The sequence below is a fragment of the Squalius cephalus genome (assembly GCF_949319135.1).
Source record: "Squalius cephalus genome assembly, chromosome: 1".
Lineage (NCBI taxonomy): Eukaryota > Metazoa > Chordata > Actinopteri > Cypriniformes > Leuciscidae > Squalius > Squalius cephalus.
Genome location: NC_137122.1, coordinates 53,335,754 through 53,359,444, shown reverse-complemented (window position 1 = coordinate 53,359,444; position 23,691 = coordinate 53,335,754). Strand labels below are relative to the sequence as shown.

General features: G+C 38.3%; 1 protein-coding gene across 1 annotated transcript in view; it reads right to left on the bottom strand.

The window, feature by feature from the left end:
* The window catches only part of baiap2l1b (BAR/IMD domain containing adaptor protein 2 like 1b), a 72,438-nt gene that overhangs the window by 1,858 nt on the left and 46,889 nt on the right, over nt 1-23,691 (bottom strand). Inside the window, exons 7-13 of the mRNA XM_079874055.1 lie at nt 20,212-20,364; nt 18,039-18,194; nt 17,843-17,945; nt 15,267-15,480; nt 10,374-10,433; nt 6,584-6,752; nt 389-429 (exon numbers count right to left, since the gene is read on the bottom strand). Of these exons, the coding sequence (XP_079730181.1) occupies nt 389-429; nt 6,584-6,752; nt 10,374-10,433; nt 15,267-15,480; nt 17,843-17,945; nt 18,039-18,194; nt 20,212-20,364 (896 nt within the window). The remainder of the gene's footprint in view (nt 1-388; nt 430-6,583; nt 6,753-10,373; nt 10,434-15,266; nt 15,481-17,842; nt 17,946-18,038; nt 18,195-20,211; nt 20,365-23,691) is intronic.

The following is a 23,691-nucleotide window of genomic DNA, read 5'->3' as shown; positions in this document are numbered from 1 at the left end:
TCATCGGCGCACAATGTCAACGGCCATTTCTGGGATATTTTGGCTTCATTTGGAGACACGTCATCCATTTTTTTTTTTTTTTTTTTTTTTTTCACAGTCTAGTCTGATTCTGAATAGTTTAAAGTGTGTTGCTATGCAGTTTATGGGGTGCTGGGGGTGGTTACTTAGCCCCAAAACTATGATATTCTAGTGTGTCAAGATTATTATTTAATTTTTTTCCCCATTATGCAGCAACAGATGAAAGTCCTAAGCCCGTGTAGCTGCTCTCGACTGATTGGAAGTGAATAAATCACTGTCAAAAAATCTTTTAATTGCATATCAGTTCACCAGTTGAGTCACATCACAAGGCATCGATGACAGACAACAAACATGATCCATTAATACTCACCCAAAAATAGGATGCTTCGGCAGCCCGTTTGACAGAGGGACCTACAGGACACAAAGAGCAGGACACGTCACACATCTACAGAGTAGACCGCGATATATCAGCTCAGAGATTTGCAGAACGTGTTCATCTCAGTTAGGCCAATAACATTTAAGAGCTGTGAATAAAACAGCAGTCTGAGAAAGACACTCGTTCTAGCAGTACTGTACAGTCTATACTCTATACTCAAAACAAGTATGTGAATGAGTATGCAACAAGAAAAGTTTTGAATAGTTATGTGCTTCTTTGTTGTTACTTGACTTCATTTTGTTACATGTTTAATTCAGCAAGTGAAATACAGTTATTTTTTCCAAAAAAAAAGGAAAAAAAAAAGCATATATGTGACCCTGGATCACAAAAGCAGTCACATGTCACATGCGTCTATTTGTGGCAATAGCCAACAATACATTTTATGGGTCAAAATTAAAAATTTTCTTTCATGCCAAAAATCATTAGGATATTAAGTAAAGATCATGTTCCATAAAGATATTTTGTAAATTTCCTACCGTAAATATATAAAACATGTATTTTTGTGAGTGAATGCAGCACAATCGCCAACATAAATGATCAACTTTAAAGACGATTTTCTCAATGTTTCGATTTTTTTGCTCCTTCAGATTCCAGATCTTCAGTCTATAGTTGTATCTCGGCCTAATATTGTCCTATCCTAAACCATACATCAATGGAAAGCTTATTTATTCAGCTTTCATGTGGTATATAAATCTCAATTTCAAAAAATTTACCCATGTGACTGGTTTTGTGGTCCAGGGTCACATTTGTCAATTTAATCCAATTTTGTGCATGCATTTCTTAACATGTGGATGTCTAATCAGCATGAAACATGATCCATCGCTTCTGGCTCCTTTAAATCACACTGGAAATGGAGGGTCAAGTTGAGTGCACTGCATTGTGGGATACAGTGCGCTTTGGATGTACATTTTGGCAAATGTAGTAGATCATTTATGTATTCCATGCATACTGAAATTGTTCATAATGTGCAGTTTGCACTAATATAATGCAGACATATTCTGAGTAGTATGGTAGTGCGCTATTAGTAAAACAGTCTGATTATAAGACGAGAAGCTTCCATCAGTCGGCCCTAAACGTCAATGAAAGAAACATCAGAGCTGAGGTCAGACATTCCTGCATTCAGGTTTGATGTCTAACAGGAATAGCTGAGCTCACTGAATGTCTGGAATCTAGCCCTGCTGGAAACACGAGTATGTTAAAGCCGTGTGACTGTTGTGACGGGTATGAAAGAAGCGCACGCGATCTGATTACCGTCATCAGGTATGAGTGCAGAAAACTGAAAGTGTCAGCTGAGAGCGAGTCTTTCATTGGCTGTAAATGCTGTCTAGGATTTTGCGTGCACGTTTATGCCTCAGCCGCGGTCACATGCATATGCAAAACGCATGCATAAGAGACGGAATCAATAAACAAAGCAATACTCAAAATATCACAAGATGCAAATTTAAAAGCAGACATAACCACCTAGAACCACAACACAATGTTTTAGTTTACTGACTGATGACGTCAAGAGTCCATCCACTAATCTCTGTGATATTCTGTCCTGTCGAGACGACTTCAGTGTCGGGCTGCATGATAGAGCGGAGTAAAATCGAGACAAAAATCAAAGGCTGGGATTTAATTGAAAAATATATGCTCGGTGTGTTTCAGAGTGTTCATTTACACACGAGCAGCTCGTGATCGGGCTTGATACACAGAAAATCTTGCTCCACACAAACTCATCTCTGCATTGAGTCGCTTTTAATGTGAAATTGGGACGCAACATGTGCCGGCCATCTTCACATACTTGCAGTGAGAAGCGCTTATCAACAAAAGAGAAGCTTTAAGGGCTCCATGCAGTGTTTTAATCAAAATTAACTGATGGTTTAACATTTGAAAATGAATTATGGCAGCCAAAATGATCAGGATTGTAATTTTACATTTATACTGTAATATAAAAAAAGGTTTTCTTCAATACAATTTTTTTTATGTTACACTTAAATATCATAATAGTAATATTCCTTGTTTTGTTAAGTTTTATTTATTAATAATAATAATAATAATAATAATAATTGTTATTTCTGTCATATTGATATATATTTATTATATATATATATATATATATATATAAAATCTGGCAAAATAGTGCAGCTCTACAAACAAGGACAGCAAATCTGAAGCTTTAAAAAAATGAAATCAGATTTTCTCATTTTTAAAAAATAAATAAAATTCACAATTAGATAGATTAGGTTTCTGATTGAAAATGAAATAATTAAGACAGCCATAAATATTAGTATTGTAATTTTAGTCGTACTGTAAAATAAACCTGTATTTTATAAAATACTCTTTTTATTTTACAGAGAAATAAATAGTAGTGTTCCCTGTTTTGCTTAATTTTTTTTTAGTTAGTAACAATAATAATAATAATAATAATAATAGTAATAATAATAATATAAAATTAATAATATAATATAAATTTTAAATCGCAATTTTTATCAGGAAAATCTCCAGAAAACGTGCAGCTCTACTCCAGTCTCTCCTTTGTTGTAAATCTGTGGGATTTTTTTGCTCAAAACCCTGAATCTGATCAACTCTGACAAGCCACACAATTTGAGGCATCATTCATGTTGAATTTAAGTGATTTGCTGAAATGCATAGCCTTGAGTGTGAGTAACAGCAGTACTTGTGCAATAGTGTGTGTGAGATCTGAGCAGAGCCGGTCTCCACCAGAGGGCAGTTGTGCACCTCACTAACCGAACACAGGCAACAGATGCCTCTTCATTCACTTAGTGGGCATCTGGCATCATATCGATCCACGTCTGTCGGCCAGCTGTGCATATTCAGCAAGATCTTGTCTATATCATCAACATGGACATATAAATCGTCTTAATCTGGTTAGACACTACTTTGTGTTCTTGCACCATCCAGTAAGACTGCAGTCGTGCGTTCAGACGTCGTCTCTTTCATGGCTACAGTGTCATTGAAAAACAGTGAAATTCACATCTGTTGTCAGTCTTGCATCAGTCTCTGCCATTTTCTTTTTATTTCACACACTCAGAAAACCAAGTAGGGAGCATTTTTCACAATGCCCTTCTTCACCTGTAAATAAAACACTGTGTGTGTGTGGAAAAATACAGCCTCTGCTTCGCTTGAACAGGAAGATCTCCTTTCCTGCTTAACAGCCACTAATACAGGGAGCTTTTACGAAGAAGTGTCCGTGTTAACCCCGGCTTTCCAGGCTGGATAGACGAGCTTGGCTTGAGTAACTGCATGGCACGAGTCCCTCGCCAAGCCTCGGCACGGAGGACAGGTGCCGAACAACAGGGCTTCACACCTACAGATCTGGCTCTATTGTGTGCGCAGTATCAGGAGGTGAGCCACAGTCGTGGTGCCGACGGGGCAAATTAATGTGTGGATCTGCGAGGAGCAGGTTTCAAGTTGAAGTCCGTGTGGAATTCCATCGGAAAGGTTGAGCCGTGGCCCGGATGTAAGTGTGTGTGTGTGTGACGGGAGGCCGAGGCTCGCTGGAGGATTTGGTGAGCAATTAATATTTCACCACGTCCAGAGAGAGCAGTATCCACTTTCACAGCCTGGCCATTGACACCCGCACCCCACAAATATCACAAATCAGGGCTTCCTCCAAGCAAATAACACTTTTGCAGAGGCATTAGACCTCATTAAATGAACACCCCTGGAAAGAGTTCACGCGTCTCATTAGACTAGCCCTACCACTAAAATTAGCATGAGTATAATACAATAGACGTGGACCGTGACAAGACACAGTGCTGGTGTTGCGTTGCTGGCTTTACGTAACGCGCTGCTCGTGTGAAATCGATGTGGGCGCAATAACTTCTGGGAATATACAAAACAGCATAATTTACATCCATTGGTGGGAATGTGTCCCTGCCCACAGTTCTGCCTCGTGCGTTTGCATGCATGCAAATAAAATGGGCTACCATGTTTTAGGATATCTTGTCATGTTAGAAACGTCATACGTTAGCTGCATATTCAAAAGATGCGATTTCAGATTCAGTGAGGAGTAATTACTTTGTGCATGTTAGAAAAGTATTTACTACATTCGTCAGAATATTGTTTATTTGGACGCACACTTTAGAATCTTGCCAGGTTCACCCGGGTACTTTATGAATGCTGTGAATTTGGATATAGTATTCATACTATATACCCCCCATAGGTAAATATTCACTATGGTAAATATATCACTATTCACTTTGGAAACTAAAGCATATAATTATTTAACAAATATAAAATAATTTTTTCATCATAATTATCCATAACTTAGAAATAGAATAACGTTTTAGTGGGAAAACTATTGTTAATTCTTACTTCTTCGCCAATCTCATAGTTTTGATTGGAACGCATCACATCCTAGCTGAAAAAGTATTTCAACGCACCCGAAGCTCAAGTCAGATCCAATAATTCTGCATACGCATATGATCATCATAACTCCATGCAGCTCCTGGAGGCAAATAACCATTCGACAAAAAAGCGGAGTGCATTCAAAACGTTTAATAACAAGTTTCTGCGCTCCTGAACTGGAACTACCTGTGATTTAATGGTTTTATTGCACGGCTTCCAGCCAATCAGAATCGAGTTTTCAGTCAGACCATGGCATAATACTGTAGTCAAATTAATGTTCCAAGAGGTCCGCTCTCTATATTTCCTTTCCAGGGAAAGTCCAGACAATACTTTTATGGAATAGTTATATAAAATTTCCATCGGGGCAGCAGTAGTACTATGTCCGGAAAGGAAATTACACTGTACGTAACGCGCTGGTTTCAAGGTTTCAAGGTTTCAAAGGTTTCAAACCTTTTGCGTTCTCTTACAATTATATAGCTGGGTAATTATATTATTAATTTGAGGGCATCAGGGAGCCCATATCAATATGCTATTGAATCGCTGCATTTAAAAGCGCTATTAAATCGTTTGTATGCACACTTTTTTTTTAGCGTAGAGCGATAGACTATGATACAAATAATATTCAACTTATATTATTTAGGTTACCATTATTTACTGATATTTATTTCAATGTTTTACAGGTTGTAGTATGTTATTAGCATACTTTGTAGTATGTTATATATATATCAGGTATTGATTCTCAGGTCATGTTGTCCAGTGTAAACATAGTCAAGCAATATGGTGCATTTATATTGATGTGTGGTCACATGTCACAGGTTTGTAGGTGTGTGTGTTTACATCAGCCATTTTACAACAGATTCAAAATGTGTCCGATCTTTTTATCATGCAGTTTTGAGTCTTTAAACAAGTGCTTCATAATGTGAAGCTGGTTTTGCTCATATATCATTTATTTTGTTATGAATAATCGTATCTTTGGGTTTGCAGCTTTTAAGTTACTGGAATTTTCTGTCATTTTTTAATTATTTAATTAAATTATTTATGTAGACATTACATAACAACCACGTAGATGTTATTAGTACATGCTTATGTAATAAATGCATTAGGGAGTTGAATTTCCAGCAAAAATTGCATTAGTCATACTGCCCTATCTCCCACTCCCATTACAATTTGTAATATGATCTGTCAGCTACATCTGCCGAACAACGACTCGGTCTCATGAGTTCAAAATAAACAGTGGGATTGGTGGGTTTGAATGGGTAGATTTCTTTGTCACTCAGGTGTCACTCGTCTATGTGAGCAGTTTGGATTTAGCTTTGCTCCACCGGCAATCCTCTTTAAAGTGATCCTGATCCTCTGATCCACTCAGACACAAGGACCATGACTGTATACAAGGCACGGCCTGTGACACATTTATACCCACACCTATACCTGAGAGGACTTCACAAGAGCCTCAACTGTTCTGAGCTAAATCAAATGAACACAGCCTACCCTATTAATAAGAGCATTTAGAGCTTACATAGACTTGTACTTTTTGATGCTTGCCAATGGAAACTCACAGCCATGATGCTATGTGTCCTGGGAGGTTATTTACACCCTCTCACTACAGTTCAATGTCAGTAAATGGGATCTTTTGGCCTATTTTAATTGCCGGCGAGACGACAACCACAAGTCAAACAAAGATCAACCATAATCTGAACAGACTCTATGAGCCTAAAGTGACCATTCAGTGTGTGTGTATAGGGGGGAGAGATGAGGAGGAAGATGAAGAAGACTGACCGAGTTTTCAGTGTGTGGGGTGTATGTCTGCACCAGACTCTTGGTGGAGTTTCTCCTGACGGGCGGATCGCTGTAGTCCGCTGGAGGCAGAACCATCATGTAGTCCTCTGGGTCCTGCTGCATGAGGTTGGCCACGCTCTTACTGCGCATCGGAGGGTTTCCAGCAATACTGCAACAAACAAATCAAGTCACCATCAGAACACTGATCCTATCCTTTATCCTTCTGCATTTATTACTCTAACAATTAATGTATAGTTAATACACAGTTCAATGTTATAAGCATTGGGTGGTATCAAGGGAAATCTACGGTGGCCAAGAGAGCTCAACGCACGGCAACTGAAGAAAACATACAAATCGAAAAAAGAAAAGAAAAAAAACAGCAAATTAAGAAAACATCATCAGTTTGACAACCTACTGCAAATATACTCACAATGCAACCAAATACAGAAACGCACTGCAAATACTCACATGCAATCAGGATATTAACATTTGCATTGTGAGAATTTGCAGTGTTCCAGTATTTGGTTGTGTTGTGAGTATTTGTAGTGTGTTTCTGTATTTGGTTGTGTTGTGAGTATTTGCAGCACGTTTTCTGTATTTGGTTGTGTTGTGAGTATTTGTAGTGTGTTTCTGTATTTGGTTGTGTTGTGAGTATTTGCAGTGTTTGGTTGTGTTGTGAATATTTGTAGTGTGTTTCTGTATTTGGTTGCGTTGTGAGTATTTGCAGTGTGTTTCTGTATTTGGTGGCGTTGTGAGTATTTGTAGTGTGTTTCTGTATTTGGTTGCGTTGTGAGTATTTGTAGTGTTTGGTTGTGTTGTGAGTATTTGTAGTGTGTTTCTGTATTTGGTTGCATTGTGAGTATTTGTAGTGTGTTTCTGTATTTGGTTGCGTTGTGAGTATTTGTAGTGTGTTTCTGTATTTGGTTGCGTTGTGAGTATTTGCAGTGTTTGGTTGTGTTGTGAGTATTTGTAGTGTGTTTCTGTATTTGGTTGCGTTGTGAGTATTTGTAGTGTGTTTCTGTATTTGGTTGCGTTGTGAGTATTTGTAGTGTGTTTCTGTATTTGGTTGTGTTGTGAGTATTTGTAGTGTGTTTCTGTATTTGGTTGTGTTGTGAGTATTTGCAGTGTTTCTGTATTTGGTGGCGTTGTGAACATTTGTAGTGTGTTTCTGTATTTGGTTGCATTGTGAGTATTTGCTGTTTCTGAATTTGGTTGCGTTGTGAGTATTTGCTGTTTCTGTATTTGGTTGCATTGTGAGTATTTGAAGTGTGTTTGTTTGGTTAAGTTGTGAGTATTTGCTGTGTGTGTTTATTTGGTTGCGTCGTGAGTGTTTGCAGTGTATTTCCAACATGCTACCATTCATAATCAGCAACACAAAAGGCTTTTTGATCAGGCATTACAGGGACCCCTCAGGGTCCAAGGGGATAGGATTTCAGAATTTCAAATTTCTTTTGATCAAGTCTTGTGTTCTTCAAGCAAACATCAGCTGAGGTAGATGCATGATCTGACCTCACACACACACACACTGTGAATAACGTCAGTGGGAAAGAGCACAAGGCATTAGAAGTCTTATAAAGCACGTCTGGGTCAGTCCGGGTAAGCCTATTTCTAGTGTTTCACTCTCTGCTGACAGCATGACAGTCAGAGAGTGTGGAAAATCTGCAGCTAATCAAATAATTGAACCAAAAATCTGTCATCATCTACTCTCCCGCATGTTGTTCCAAACCAGTAGGAACTGTGAAACGGAAAAGACGATATTTTGAACAATGTTGGTAAACAAACTTTTTCGGTTCCTATTGACTTCCATTATATTTGTTGGGCCATTCGATGGAAGTCAATGGGACCCAAAACTGTTTGATTACCAACATTCTTCAGAATATATTACTTTGTTTTTGGAACAACATCAGGGTGAGTAAATGACAGCATTACATTTTGTTTGGGTGAACTATGCCTTTTAAAGTTTTTTTCAATGCTATTTATGTTATTAAAACATTGCTCTGTTTATTTGAGCCAGACACAGCAATATTGCATTGACTGTTCAAGTGGACAGGGCCTGAATTTCATTTTGGAAAATGGGGGGGAATTCCCGCCTTATGTGCTTCTTATGGGGGGTATTTTTTTATTACATTTATCGCACCTAAATGTTTGCTCACTCATTGTGTTTTTACAATGGGGTAATTTTGTTGTTAAGAATTTACACAACACAAGGAAGCTGACTAAATTAAATACATAGGCTATTAATTCTCATTTCTTACAATTAAAACTATCTTTTGTTGTTTTATCAACATTAATGCTAGCTTTAAGAGCTAGTGCATGGATCCATTATACTATTTTCATTATGCGTTTTATGTTTATTTAAGACATAACCGACTGTGTTTACGAGGATACTCACAAAGACCGGAATTTTGACATAATTTAATACAAATTAAATCGCTATAATCTGCTAAAAATAACTCACTGCGAGCTGTTTGTGACATGGCCTTATGCATGTGCGCAGAGAAAACCATCTTTCAGAGAGCGCGCAAGTGCTGAATAGTTAAAAATCACTTGAATGTTTAAATGGGTAAGACTTAAAGGGGGGGTACAATGGTGTTTCATGTATTCAGAGTTGTTTACACTGTTAAAGAGATGGATTCTCATGCTAAACATGGGCAAAGTTTAAAAAAAATATTTTGGACGAATAACGGAGAATTTCTGTGCCGAAAATCTTACTTCCGGGTTGGTACAAGTTTCGGCTGGTTTTTTTTCGATCGTGGATCTAATGACGTAGATCAGAGTGGAACTCCTTATATGAGCATTTCTCTCGGAAAAGCTCGCCCGCGAGCACGTCGACTAGAGGAGAGTGAGACCGCGCACATCAACGCGCTTCAACAGGAAATCATCGGCAGCGCTGCATAGGATTTGTTCAAGAATGTATCCAAAAAAGTGTGTATTTGGATGTGAGGGAAAGCTTACCGTGTTCAGCTTTCCAAAGAACCCAGTGTTACAGGAACAGTGGATGCAGTTTGTTTTTCCGGGGCAGCAACGGAGTGTAGGAAGTGCGGTTATGTGTTCTGGTCATTTGAGTGACGAATGTTTTATTAACAAGGCCTCGACGCTGGATTTGCAAATCGTTTGCTATTAAAACGTGGAGAGGTCCCAGTGATAAAAGACCCCAGTCATGTAAGTACAACTGGATCAGATTTCTGTCTTTTGCTGGAAATCAAGAACTACCGCTTGACTCTATAGCTCCGCCTCCAGGACCTCGGCTTTTCCCGGAGAGAATCGGAAAGCTGTTTTTTCTTTTAAAATTATAATAAAACTAAAGACTTTTTGGAGATATTAAGGATGCACTACTACTCTATAGGTACTCAAGATTAACATGAGATTAGGTGAAACTGTGCATGTTATGTACCCTTTAAAAAGACGTGCAAATGATAAACTTTACTGACGATGCAACACTGCGACGATTGCCTTGTGCAACCCATTTAGAGAGAGAGAGAGAGAAAATTCGAGCCCTAAATGTATATGGGGAGTGTTCAGGAAACCTGTTTGAAAACACACACCGCTTTATTTTTGTTCGTTTTTTTGTCAAGCTTCTTTCCCGCCTTTTGTTGATCCATGCAATACAGAAAGAATCTAAAATCTGAGGATGTGTTTTTTTGAGATAATGGCTGTAAAAGTCTTAAAATAGGGATTGACTGCTGTGAAGCTTGTGTTTCCTTCTCTTCCGAGGCGCAGCGATCAGTATCAGAGCTAATCAGGACAACAAAGAACCGTGTTAGTGTGTGTGTGTGTGGTTTCTGATTACCTGTTATTTACTGCTGGCTCTGTGAATGCACGACAGTAAGATGATGGAAACCAGCCCCGCCTGTAAAAACACACACAGACAGACAGACAGACAGACAGCATAAACCACTAACATGGAAAAAAGAGTGGATGCTTTTATCTGTTATACATGCTATAATGTCCACACTGTGTTTACTGAACACAGTCTGGAAATTCTGGGACATAAAAACACTGAGAGAAGCGTTTTGAAAGCAATTTGAACATGGAGAGTTGCATTGCATTCTCAGAAAGGAAATCCAAGTGTAGGGCCGTCATCTGTGTGAGGTCATCAAATGCACATAGCCTGTCATTACTTCAAACACAATGGCAGTGTTTGTCTTGGTGTGAGCGTTCTCCTCAGGACTTTATGTTCTTATAATCTGAGGGAATGTAAATATAGATAGGAAACTCTATTACTAGAATGGCCTCCACCCCTGATAGGCACGGGGAAAGACAAATAGCGTCTTGTATGGAGGTTTATGTAGACTTTGAACCTTTATATATGCATTTTTCAGATTTTTTCTAAAGGCTCTATGTTTAATGTGTTATATTATATTTGATACATCAGGTTTTCATGGTTCGTCTAGTATGGTATAGTGAGAATAATGAAGCTCAGACTAGAGGGAGAAAAAACACCTCACTTTTATTCAGAGACCAAAACTGAGCAAAAATATGCATTGTAATATATTTGGTGCAGTTGCTGATATTCATAGGGTCAAAAAGTATGATGAAATTCTGATATCTTGTGATGTAAATCAATGAGATCTTTATAACAGTATAGCAGATCCTTATAAAATGCATATAAATGCCACTCTATATCTCAATCTTAGTGAGATGATTTTTAAATGCTTAGTTTCATGATCAAAGCTCTGTAGTTTTAAAACACATAATGTAAAGCAGTACTATGATGATCAAGAGATGGACAGATAAACACTGCTCAAAAGCCTGAAGGATCACATTTGATACATTTTAAAGTGTTTTTTTGTGGATAAATCAAATAAACTTGTTTAAAAATTGCTTTAGTCAAGTAAAGCACTCATCTTGGAATAGGACTAGATTATATTTCATCTTGAAATATAACTAACACTATAAAAGTTAGTATATTTTATTTTTAAAAAAATGTAAAAAAAAATCTAAAGCTTTCACAGCGGAAATACGCGTGAACCACGACCTGAAGAGAGACACATTTACAATTACACTAAAAAGGTCTTTTACTTGCTAAAAACATATAAACCATAAATCAAATGACAGAAGATTGTGTGCAACAGGTTTTTCAGCAAAGTAAAAAAATTTTTTATGCATTTTATGTTCTTAAAAAGACTGTATTGGCTAGTTTTGTAGTAAATCATCTGTGCTGATTCTTTCAAGAATGTAGAAACCAACTGGTCTGAAGAACCTATAGTGAGCTTTACTGTTTTAAAATTAAAACATGAAAGAAAAATTGTGATTATTCCTTAAAAAACTAAGTTTTAATAATAATTTATTAATATTATTGTAAGTATTATTATTACATTGAGACGTAGCTAAATTCTACTGTACAACAGTAATATATTTCTGTCATCATTTCTTCAGGTTAAACCAAACTTTTATTTTGACAGGTTGCCGTTTTGCAGTTTAATATTCACAGACACTAGTCTATATCGCAATTTGGCTTCAGTGTACTGACCTGCTTTTCTATTTACTCACAAAAATTTGACAAATTCCATGAAATTCCACGTTATACAGTAAATTCCGTTTTTACGACTGGATTCCGTGATTCTGTCTGCGTTTTCCGCATTGCGGAAATCATAGGGCCCTACTTTTGTCCACATCTGCTAGCTTTAAGGTCATCTACATTCTAGTATACTCCTAAATGTTGACTAAACTCTCTGTCAGGAGATGCATTTTAAAAATACAGTCTTTCACTTACAGGACAACAGAGCAAAATTGTCATATTGCTTACAAAGAAACAAACAAATCCCAGGCCCAATCTCTCCACTTCTTCCCTCGTGTAAAGAATGTTAATATTTATCTATCTGTGCTTAGGTGTGCTTAACTGTGAACTTTAATTTAACAGACCCGAGGAACTTGTGAAGGAGCCGTGATACAGTAGGCGCGTTTCCATTACCCTTCAAATTGCGCAAATTGAAATTACGGATTGAAAATACGCTCAATGGAAACGCGCAAATTTGGCAAAAACTCCCATATATTGCAAAAAAGTTTTTATGCTCACATGGGGTGGTTTTTCAGGCAATTCGAAAAAGGAATGTTTCGAAAAACTGCAATGGAAACATTTACAGGTCACCTGACGTAGATGACGCAGTGTGTTTGGACAGAAGACGAGACAGAGTTCTTTATTAAACTCATAAAAGACAAAAGAATTACGGGAATAATGGATTCTAAACAACAAAGAAATGCCACAATCAAGATCTTGAAGCAGATAGGAGGGAGAATCACCCAGAAACACCAGCCGCTCCCAAGTATAAGGGGCTTTCCTTGCCATCAAAGCTTGGATAACACGCCTACGTCTCCTTTAGTTAAAAATAAAACTGCGGTGGCTGGGATATATGTAAATCTACCAACATCCATTGCTATAATTGTTGGAATGACTTATCACGAGAGGGAAAAAAATTAAGTTTTAGTTGCAAAACATCGGTTAATGGAAACGTCGTCATTTCACATTAGTTTTTTATCGACATTTAGAAAATATCGCAAATGTTTTGCGCAAATCTGTAATGGAAACGCGGCTAATGATCTGTAGACACGAGCCGGAAAGTTTCACCAGTGATTTTAAGACCATTTCCTGCTGGGCATTTAAGAGCACGAGAGGACATTTGAATTGACCTGGCAAATGTATTATTTAATAAGAACCGTCAATCAGTCTGAAGTTTTCTTTAAATAGAAGCACTCAGTCACTTTGTCTGAACAGGTCGTAGTAGTGCTTTAAAATGCCTCATTTAGCAAATGGTGCTTGCGTGTAATTTGGCACATATTAATGGTCTGCTACTGTAGGTGACAAGTCTGACTTCATGAATCGTTCCCTATAGGGTTCAGACAAGTTTGCAGAACACCACCAACATATATAAACAACCAAGTGAGTCACTACAGATTAACCAAAATGTAAAGACTGAGTAAATGACTGAATTATTCCTTTAACTGTGAAGCTTCCCAGTTATCGGCCAATACATCATCTGCCTGTGGTGAGAAAGCAATTCGGCCCAATGGACCCACGAACCAGGCTGTATCACACTGTATAAAGGTAATTATGTACATTGCACGAAAAGCAGCTGTGTTTGTTTTGCTAATGCCTCTCAAAATGCATTGTGGGTTAAACTGGAGCAAAGACAAAGTGAAATGCCTAACTGAAATTTGGTCGGATGAACATGTTTCAGGACATCTGTCCAAAACACATAAGAAAAAGGTACAAGTTTACAAGAGTTTTTATTGAGTGTCTCAAAGAGATGGGCTCTGGAACAGTGGCTTAAAAACATAAATGTTTGGGATTTACACCACAAGATGACAGGTGAACTCTGACCAATGAGAGGACGGTTTACTCGCACGTGAGGTCCGTTTAGAAATGTTGCCTCGTGAAAGCGAACCGAACCAAGAAGAAAATGCAACATTGTAACAGATTTAATCCCCGTTTCAGAACAAAGCAAACGATCTACAGGTCAGAAAGAACTTAAACTGCAGAAAGAACAAATGCATTCACTTGGAGTGCGAAGATATAAAGAAGGGATTCATTGGAAGGCAAAGTAAAATCAATTTGTGAAGTTTGAATTGTATTTGCACCAATTGTCTTTATCCTGAAAGTTTACTAGCTCTATTCCAACTTCATCTTCTCACTTGACTCTTGTGGCAGAGACATTGGCGGCTCTGAATGCATTCTGAACACACCCTGTCTGTTTGGCCATCTGGTTGCATTCTCTCAAACCAACAACATCAGTTTTTGGCAGCACTGCTGGTGTGCTCAGATCGCTTTCTCTGCCATAACTGTTATTCTGATTACGTCCCCTCCACCTGCTGAAAGTCCTCAGGTCCGTGGGGAGATTGTGTTCTGCATCTCAGATAAGCTGCCGCCCCGTCTGCTCTCTCTAACAGGGTTTCACGTGGCATTGATTGACACACAAATGAACTGGTTTTCTTCTTCACAGCTGGTTTGCAGACTGCCACCACAGCTGTGTACACATGAGGTCTCTCCAGCTCCTGAGACACTTCTGTGCATCCGAGTTGTGACTGGATTACGTTCACAATCCAAACTTCACCTGCACATCGCTCTTAAAAAACACATAGTTCGTAGGGCTGGGCAATTAATACAATTTTGTTTTCAATTACAATTTTGGCTTCCAAATTCCAGATTATTTTTTATATAACATACAGGGCTTGACATTCACTTTTTTTGCTCACCAGCCACTGTGGCTAGTGTGTGTTTTTTCAAAGTTACTGGCTTCTCAGCATTTTCACTGGCCACAATTTTGACATTGATACCACTGGAAAAAAATAATATAGATATTTTTAATATCATCTCATAATTTGAGCTTTTATCTCAAAACCTGCTGTCACTTTAAGACCTGACAAATGGATTCATTATTCTGAATTTTCTCATTTTCTTTCGCAACTGTTTACTTTCACTTAAAACATAACTGACTGTGTTCACGTGAATACTCACCAAGAGTACTCATTATTTTGTGTGTATTTGACTGTTTAAGCACAATAAGCAGTTTACAATCAAGCTTTAAAGCCAAATTATTATTATAATTGAGTCATTACAAAAAGTATAGACATGTCCTCATGAACCAGATCTCCAGAATCAGATGTGGTGCTAAAAAGTGAACTCAAACTGAACTCTGACGTCAATCTCCTTGCAGCTCCTATAAATGAGACCAGTTGCACTCACTGTTTGGTGTTCTGCAGCTCTCCGTACAGCCAGCCGTCCCTCTCATCGGGAATCAGCAGCGTGATGATGTCTCCTTCTTCAAAGCTCAGCAGCGTCTGGTTGTTTCCAGACTTGTGGGGGAAAATGGTGCGTACTTTGGGTCTTTTGTCTGTGAGATTGAGGCCAGTGGCCATCGATACAGACCTGGACAATCCACTGTCCTCGTTGTAGTATTCTAGAGGGAAAAAGACAAGACAACACGTCCTCAAAGCTTCACTTGTAATGATACATTTGAATACAGATGCTGACAAATGTGGCATATCGGACAATAGTTCTTTGAATTGAATTGCTCAAGTGTGAATTTGGACAGTATATGACAGTTTGTAATTCACTGCCTTTACAAAGTGAATAGGATATTCAAAAATAACTAAATATTTTATTCATCAGGAATGTGACTGAACTGTAAAAAGCATCTCAATGCATCCCCAAAAAGTGTTGTTATTGTTAACTAAATCCAAAACTACAACAATTTAAAATAAATTTTGTTGATTGAAACTAAGCTAAAATAAAGTAGAATAAAATACCTAAAACTTTAACACTTCCCTAAAAATGTACTGTTACTGGCTATTATTGCTGATAACTTTATTATGTTAACCCCCTGAGGTCGGCTATCGCGCCGGCGCGATAGGCTCGTTTTTTTCCGTATGAGTGCAAAAAAAAAAAAAAAAAAAAAATTAATTTTTATCTTATATGCTTGTGTTATACATCAATCGATCCTGTTTAGTGTGTATTTTTTTTGTGTATGCTCATAATAAAAACAAAGTGTTGTGCTTTTCGCCAAATAAAGAAAAATAAACATGATGCGAGTTCTGCCTACTCTCCGTCAGTGAAGTCAATTCTGAAACGCGTCCGAAAATGAACTGTAACTCAGCGAATACTCAGTCAAACAGGCATACAGTCACACAGGCATGAAGCTTGAATTCTCTTCTTTCAAATGAAGTAATTTTTATAAAAAACAAATATTCACAGTTTATATAATATGTATGTAAAGAGAGAGATGTCAGTCGTTCTCATCTCAGCTAATTAAGTTTTAATGTGACTCCGCCTACGGAGACCGCGCTATTCAAACGCAAATGTGAGGCGATCCATACAAACCTGTGAAACGCCCACATCCGCTGGATAAGGCCGGTGAAACACTGGATGCGTGGCGTAAGCGTCTCAGCTGCGTGGCGTGTCCGTTTTTATTTCGGCTCCCATCCATGTTAACAGTTTAGAGTTTGCACACTGCCTGTGTGAGACGCGCATCTCAGGCGCGGCACGAGCCGCGTGGAAAACGCGTGCATTCTAGAAATAGAACCGACGCCTATTTTTCACGCGACACGCAAGCGTCTTGGAAGCGTTTCCATGCAAAATTGAATAGGAAAATCTGTTTATTTGTCATTTTGACACGAATACATATTAATAAATGTCCTTTTGATGTTTAAAAGTGTCTAGGTTTTGACATAAATGCAAATATAAATGTAATTTTACAAAATATGATCGATTTTCAAATACTGCTGTATTGAATGAACAGCTTTTAGCAAACTCTATTGCTATACTGAGATGAGGAATATATACTGTATGTGTTTTGTCAAAAATAAAGTCATCAACTAACTAATGAATCATTTACTTTGAAATACGTATGATAAAATGTATACTTTAGTTTTGAAAGACGTTGACTAGTTTTGAAAAGATTATAAAGTATGTATGTGCATGCATATATATATGTGTGTGTGTATATATGAAGAGTTCAGATGCAAAAGCCTCTAAATGCCATCTGAAATTTTCTCCTAGAATGATCATTTTTATGAAGCTTGTATATTTAAGTTAGCTATAGGTGACACACCTGAATGAATGGCTCATTAAGTATGCAGGGACGTAGTCTCACCAGGTGTGAACTACTAAATATGCATGATGCTGTTGGAGCGTTTACGCCCCATCCGCATATTGGCTTTCCAAACTAAAAGTGTTTCACAAAACTAAAATCAATGTATCGTTTTTTTGTGAATGATTAGGCATGATGATTTTCATATCATTTTGAATGATGTGTTTTGTGGCCTTATTTCAGAAACTTAAATTTTTAGTTTTTTCGATAACCATGCATAAACATTATTCTCTCAAAAATGAAAACATGTACATACATGTGGCTCACATATTATGGAAGTCCTGTTTGTGCTATATAGAGTGAATTTACACCTTTGCCATTAATATGTTTATAAGCAACTGAAAAAAGCACAAATGTCAGGGCATGTCAGAACATCTCAAGGACCCCAAAAACACCCCAGACCCCAGAGGGTTAACTGGTATTAAAGTCACATTGACTATTAGCAAGATTTTTAAAAAGGCAGCATTACCAACAACAGCAGCCTAAAACAATAAATAGCAAAACATTTTCCCTTGCCTTCACAAATGACAATGTCAAAAAGTTAGTCATGCAAAATTAGATCAGGAATGTGTTTTAGGAAAGTAACAGGGTCATATCTAAGCTCATGCTGATTTTAGATTACAGAGGTGAGACTGGAAGGATAAATCTATGTAATATGTAAGGTGATGCTCACCAGACTCTCTCTCCTGTCTGGAGGACTCCTGATTGAACATGCTGGCCAGAGGACTCGTCTGAGGCGGCAATGGAGGTGCCGGAATCAGTGCATCCGAGTTGGACTGTACAGGTACAGAAAAATGCAGGTATGAATTCATAACACAACCGGCCTGCACACTGTACTCATTACGTAGTGTGGGAGTTGGTGTCCTCACCCTGCTGTGGCGCTGGAGCGATGGAGACGCCTGAGGAGTGTTGGCCACTGGAGTGCGCAGACCTTCAATCATGGACATCACACTGTCGGGGACATTGGTAGCATCACTGCATTTGTCCTGCCAGCTGGTCAGGTTCTCTGACAGAAGCTCTCGAGCCTTCAAGAACACAAGAAGGTATCAGATCCAAGAGTTAAAGAGAGCACATGAGCAGCTGCAGTAATCATGAAGGTCTTCAGGGCTTGATATTAACTTTTTTTTTGCTCAGCAGCCGCTGTGGCTAGTGCTTTTTCAAAGTTACTAGCCACTCAACATTTTCACTGGCCACACTTTTGACATTGATACCATGGGGGAAAAACTGCCATATAGATATTTTTTATATTATCTCATAATTTGGCAGCAGGTAGGCTATATTATGCTACTGTCACTTTAAGACCTGACGCACAGATCCATTATACGGTCTTAAACATCAACTGTTTACTTTCACACACAGACAGACATAAATACGTACCTGTAATTTATAGATAGATATAATATTCAGAAGTAAACAGCGTAGCTGACTTACAGATTCAGTTAACATCCACAAATGAATAAGCGCAACGATTCAGGGAGCAGGCTACACAGTGAACTCCGAGAAAACGCTGCGCTTGAGCAAACAGTTTGTAAATAGGCAACTACAAATGATGGCTGTGAATAAAATATAATATTCAGTAATAAAAAAAGTGTAGCTGAATTTGTTTAGCTGACAGTGTTTATGTCAGAATATTTATTTTTAAACCACAACCTTCTAAGTGCTTCTTTTACTGATATATTTAACGATATCTTTTGCATTTCTAATCCAAACAACGCCAAACTTGGCAATGCACTTACTCGTGCCCGTAGCAAGACACCTGTCAAGTTTGAAATCCATCGGACTAACGGTTCAAGAGATATGCGAATAACAGACACACACAAACAGACGTTCCTGTAATTTATAGATAGATATTGTCCATTGGACAATATAATTTCCATTGGACATGCACTTCAGAATCTCGCCAGTAGTAGGTCATCCGGGGACCTTTTGCATACTGTTATCATGAGTACTGTGAATTCAAATGTACTGCTCTTTTCACTTGCTGTTTTTTACCTACTATACAGTAGGAGTTGCACATACTAGTTGCCTTTAAGCTTGACGTCGACTAGTTGCAGATCATGCCCAATAGAGGACGCAAAAGGATAAGAAATCTTTGAAGTCCATTTTTACGCCCAATTTCCAACAGTTAAAATGACAAATCAATGCATACACTGAGAGCGCCCCAAAAGATACGTTTGATTATACCATATGGATGCTCAATATAATCATTTAAACCTTGCAGGCTTAGTTGAATCCAGCTGTCAAATATTCTGAAGTGTGCATTTGTAGCCTGCATGAACGCGTTACTCTGTGTGTGACGGTCTTTAAACCCTTGATTTCAAACTATGTTGTGCTATATTCAGTTGCTCACTGTGTCATATTCATGTCATTTTCTGTAACTAAAATTAGTGTTAGCTTGTCTTTATTTGAAAAAATCTAGCTAGTTATATATACATAACTAGTTAGAGCGGGAATGCTCATATACATTTCTAAAAGTGTGTGTAACGACAGCTAAAGATAGAGTCACAATGAGCCTGAGGAGTGAACTTATCAATCCATCTTGGTGGATGACGCTATGAGCAGTTGCACTCTGACCAATCACAGGACAGTTTTACTTGCATGTGACTTGCATAAACATTTTGGTACGCTTTGAAATGTTGCCAAAAGCAAACCAAACCAAGACCAAAAATAAAATAAAAATGCAACTGTAACAAAATAGGTCCCTGTTTTGGGGGAGCAAAAATGGCCTATTCTCACCAAGAATGATAACTAAAATATTAATGATAACCATGAAGTTTTAAAAAATGCTCTAAGTGAATAGTGGAGTCCACATCACCCCCATAACTATAACGACACAGAGGAATGATATGTTGCTGGACTCATTTTCAGAGCGATTCAATGGACAATTAAAACCTTGACAGCCAATCAAAATCCATCCAATAAAGCGTGCAACTGAATAAACTTCAGTTTAGAATAAACACAACATTTTGCTTATTTAGTCATTGTTAGAGTTCACGTTCTTGGTGTGAACAGGCCTTAGTTGTGTTAACTGAAGTAACCAACCTTGTCATGGAAAGCTGTGGTCTGGATGGAGAAGTTGCAGTGCTTGTCCACCAGGAAGCAGAAGCGCCTCTTCTCCTCCAGCAGAGCCTCTCGACAGCCGTCAGCGATGAACTTCTGCATGTCCATCTGACGGTGAGTGAGAGTCTCAAGACACTGCAGAGAACAGAGAGAACAAGGTCGCAGGTTCTTATCAGCTGTCAGTGTGATCATGGCTTTCAAGAAAAGAAAAGAAAAAGGCATTGTGAAGATGACAACACACTTTTTGGTGAAAACATTATAAAGGAACAAAGTGACCAGTGAGATTGAATGTCAGGCGTTGTGATGGAAGCGAGTGTCAAAGGAGCTGCATTTATATCTCATGTACAATGAATGATAATGGAGTCACATGGGTCAATTTTATGAACTTAACCCATGTGTTATGTTGCGGGTCAATTTGACCCGTTTAGATTTTCTAGTTGTTGGAAATACTGATTATTTATCATCATGAACATGCATGCAAAGTTTCAACATGCTGGTGTTTTTTGACATATACAAACAAAATTACTGTTACTTTTGTGATGTTTGCGGGTCAATTTGACCCGCATATTTTAACGCTCTAGTCTAAGGCAACTGTACGGACCCAAAATAATAATCAAGCGTAGCGTTAGTTCTGGCAGGTCACGTTAGTCAAGCTCGCATCAGCTGATCCACATCTACCTATAGGAATACAACACCTATCACCGTATACATATATAAGCTCCTTCAGTGTTATCAGCAGCTATCGCGTTTCTCAGGAGCGAATTAAATGGCGGAATACGGCAGGCAAACAACATCATCTCACAAGGAACCGTGCAATCGGGAATTTAGCAAGAGGAATTAGTTCCCCACAAGGATTTCACCTCAGATTCATCTTAAACTTGAACACGAGATTTGCCGCATTGATCATAAGTTTCCTGATTTGGAAGTGACCTCAGTCTGCATTGCTGCTCGCATCGCTGCATTATGATTTCAGCAACATTGCTATCAGTACTGTATGGTGGTTGCTATCTGATTATTGCAACATAATGTGTTAAAGTTACCACATGCTTGTGGCTAAAGCTATCTAGATATCGGTAACATACTTGTGCAAAATACACAGTACATTCACCGCAGAGGTCTGGTATTCAACAACACTAACAACATTGTAGCTTGATGGTGCTGTGAAGGAGTGTGGAATCATGGGAGTCGTCATCTTCACCTCCAAAGCTGAAGGAATCCGTAGGATGGGAGCAGTAATCATGTTCATTAATGAGGAAGCACACTGTATGTCATTGCTTAGCTGCGCAGTGCACACTGCATCTGACTCAGAGCTAGAGGATGTATGCTTCTCTGACCGGACAACACTAGTTTTAATACTAGTCCTATGGTTATACAAACATGCTAGTTTTATTAGTTTTCTTGCCGCTAGTCAGAGCTATTGCTGTAGGGTGTATGCTTCCCCTGCCAAACTACACTAGTTTTAGCAATATTTCCGCGATTATACAACATGCTTGTATCAGATTTTGCTGCCGCTAGGGGTGTACGCTTCCCCCAATAGATCCCATACAATTGTTAAATTGGCTACAGCAACACGCTTGTTGCCATGTGTCCTTGCTTGCTCCAGCTTGGTGTGACGCTTCCCCAATTAGATTGGATCTATAGAGCTCAACATATGATGCTAAAATCAGGATGTAAACATTCTATCAGCCTCAGTCGTGGTGGGGGTAGTGTGTAAAAATTATAATAACAAAATGTGTGTATATCATTTTTTTAAATAATTTTTCTCTTTTCTACAGAAGTAAACTACAACCAAGTATAACAAGGTTATAACGTCATTGACAGGTGACAGTGTACGCAGTACACGTCAACAAATAACTTGTCTAGTGATTGGAATTTATTCAAATCTACATATTTGTGAGTATCCAAGCATCAGCATCACGCTTGTTACATTAAACCATCCAGCTAATTCTAATTCTGTGTTGCTAATTCTGCTTGAACCAGAAGTTTCCACCAGGATTACTTCAGTATTGTGTACTTCAGTACTTATTTCCAATGAAAAAGATCATTGAAAATTAAATCTCCATCTCTCATCTCTAGTCCACAGGCGTCACTCAAAGAAACTGGAACTGGACTGCGGATATACAACAAGCAAGCAGCTGATTCATTTTGATATCTAATTTTCACTTTTTCATTTCAGGTGGATGTCATTCATTGCAAGATGCATGTTTACTGCTAAACATTTCGGGTATTGACAACATGCTTGTTGCTGGTATTGTTGGTAGCATGCTGTTGCTCAAGCTTTTCAGGTATTGGCAACATGCTTGTTGCCTTGGCTCACTCAGGTAACTACAAAAGCATCCAAATTGCGCTGTCAGTTGGTTTTGGGGGATATTGGCATATGGTTTTGTTTTGGGGGATTATTGCTGCTCTCCCTGCTCTTATCCATGCTAGGCTGCATGGATGCGCAGGGAGTTCTCGCCCAGAACGGAACCATACCGCCAATCCAAACTGTATGCAAATTGTCAATCACATTTGACGGTAGTGGTCCTGACAGAAATCAAGCGTAGCGTTAGTTCTGGCAAGTCACGTTAGTCAAGCTCGCATCAGCTGATCCACATCTACCTATAGGAATACGACACCTATCACCGTATACATATATAAGCTCCTTAAGTATTATCAGCAGCGATCGCGTTTCTCAGGAGCGAATTACCCTCCTCCATCCCCAGCTCCTCCTCTCGCCCAGTCAGGATTTGACATTCTGATTCCCCTTGAATCAGAACAATTATCGAATATGTTGTACTTTTAAAATCTTGAATTAAATATATTTGCAAATTTCCATGTTGGTTCTGTTCTGTTTACCCCAAGGGGGATTATTGCTGCTCTCCCTGCTCTTATCCATGCTAGGCTGCATGGATGCGCAGGGAGTTCTCGCCCAGAACGGAACCATTCCGCCAATCCAAACTGTATGCAAATTGTCAATCATATTTGACAGTAGTGGTCCTGACAGAAACATTTCTTGGTTATATTTTGTTACTTTATTTTTTTGCTACCGTATGAAGCTAAAAAATGAGGTGTTCCACACTTATTTCAATACAGAAAAATATTTTGTCAGCCACAGATGGTAAAAATTACCTATCATTTATTTTTTCAAGCTACCTGAAATAATATTAAACCTTTTTTTTTTTCTTGATATTTTGTGACTTTTTCACATTTATCATCATGAACATGCATGCAAAGATTCAACATGCTGTTTTTTTTTTGACATATACAAAACAAAATTACTATTACGTTTGTGATGTTCGCAGGTCAATTTGACCATCATAGGCATCTATTCAAAAGCAACTGTACAGACACAAAATAAAAACATATATTTTATGTATGTCAGGGCATCAACTCCAGTTCTAAAGTGTAAGTGTATCTAAAAGTGCTCTAACCCAAACCAAACACACTTGAAAAAGCTAAATCATGGTGTTTAGAATTAAT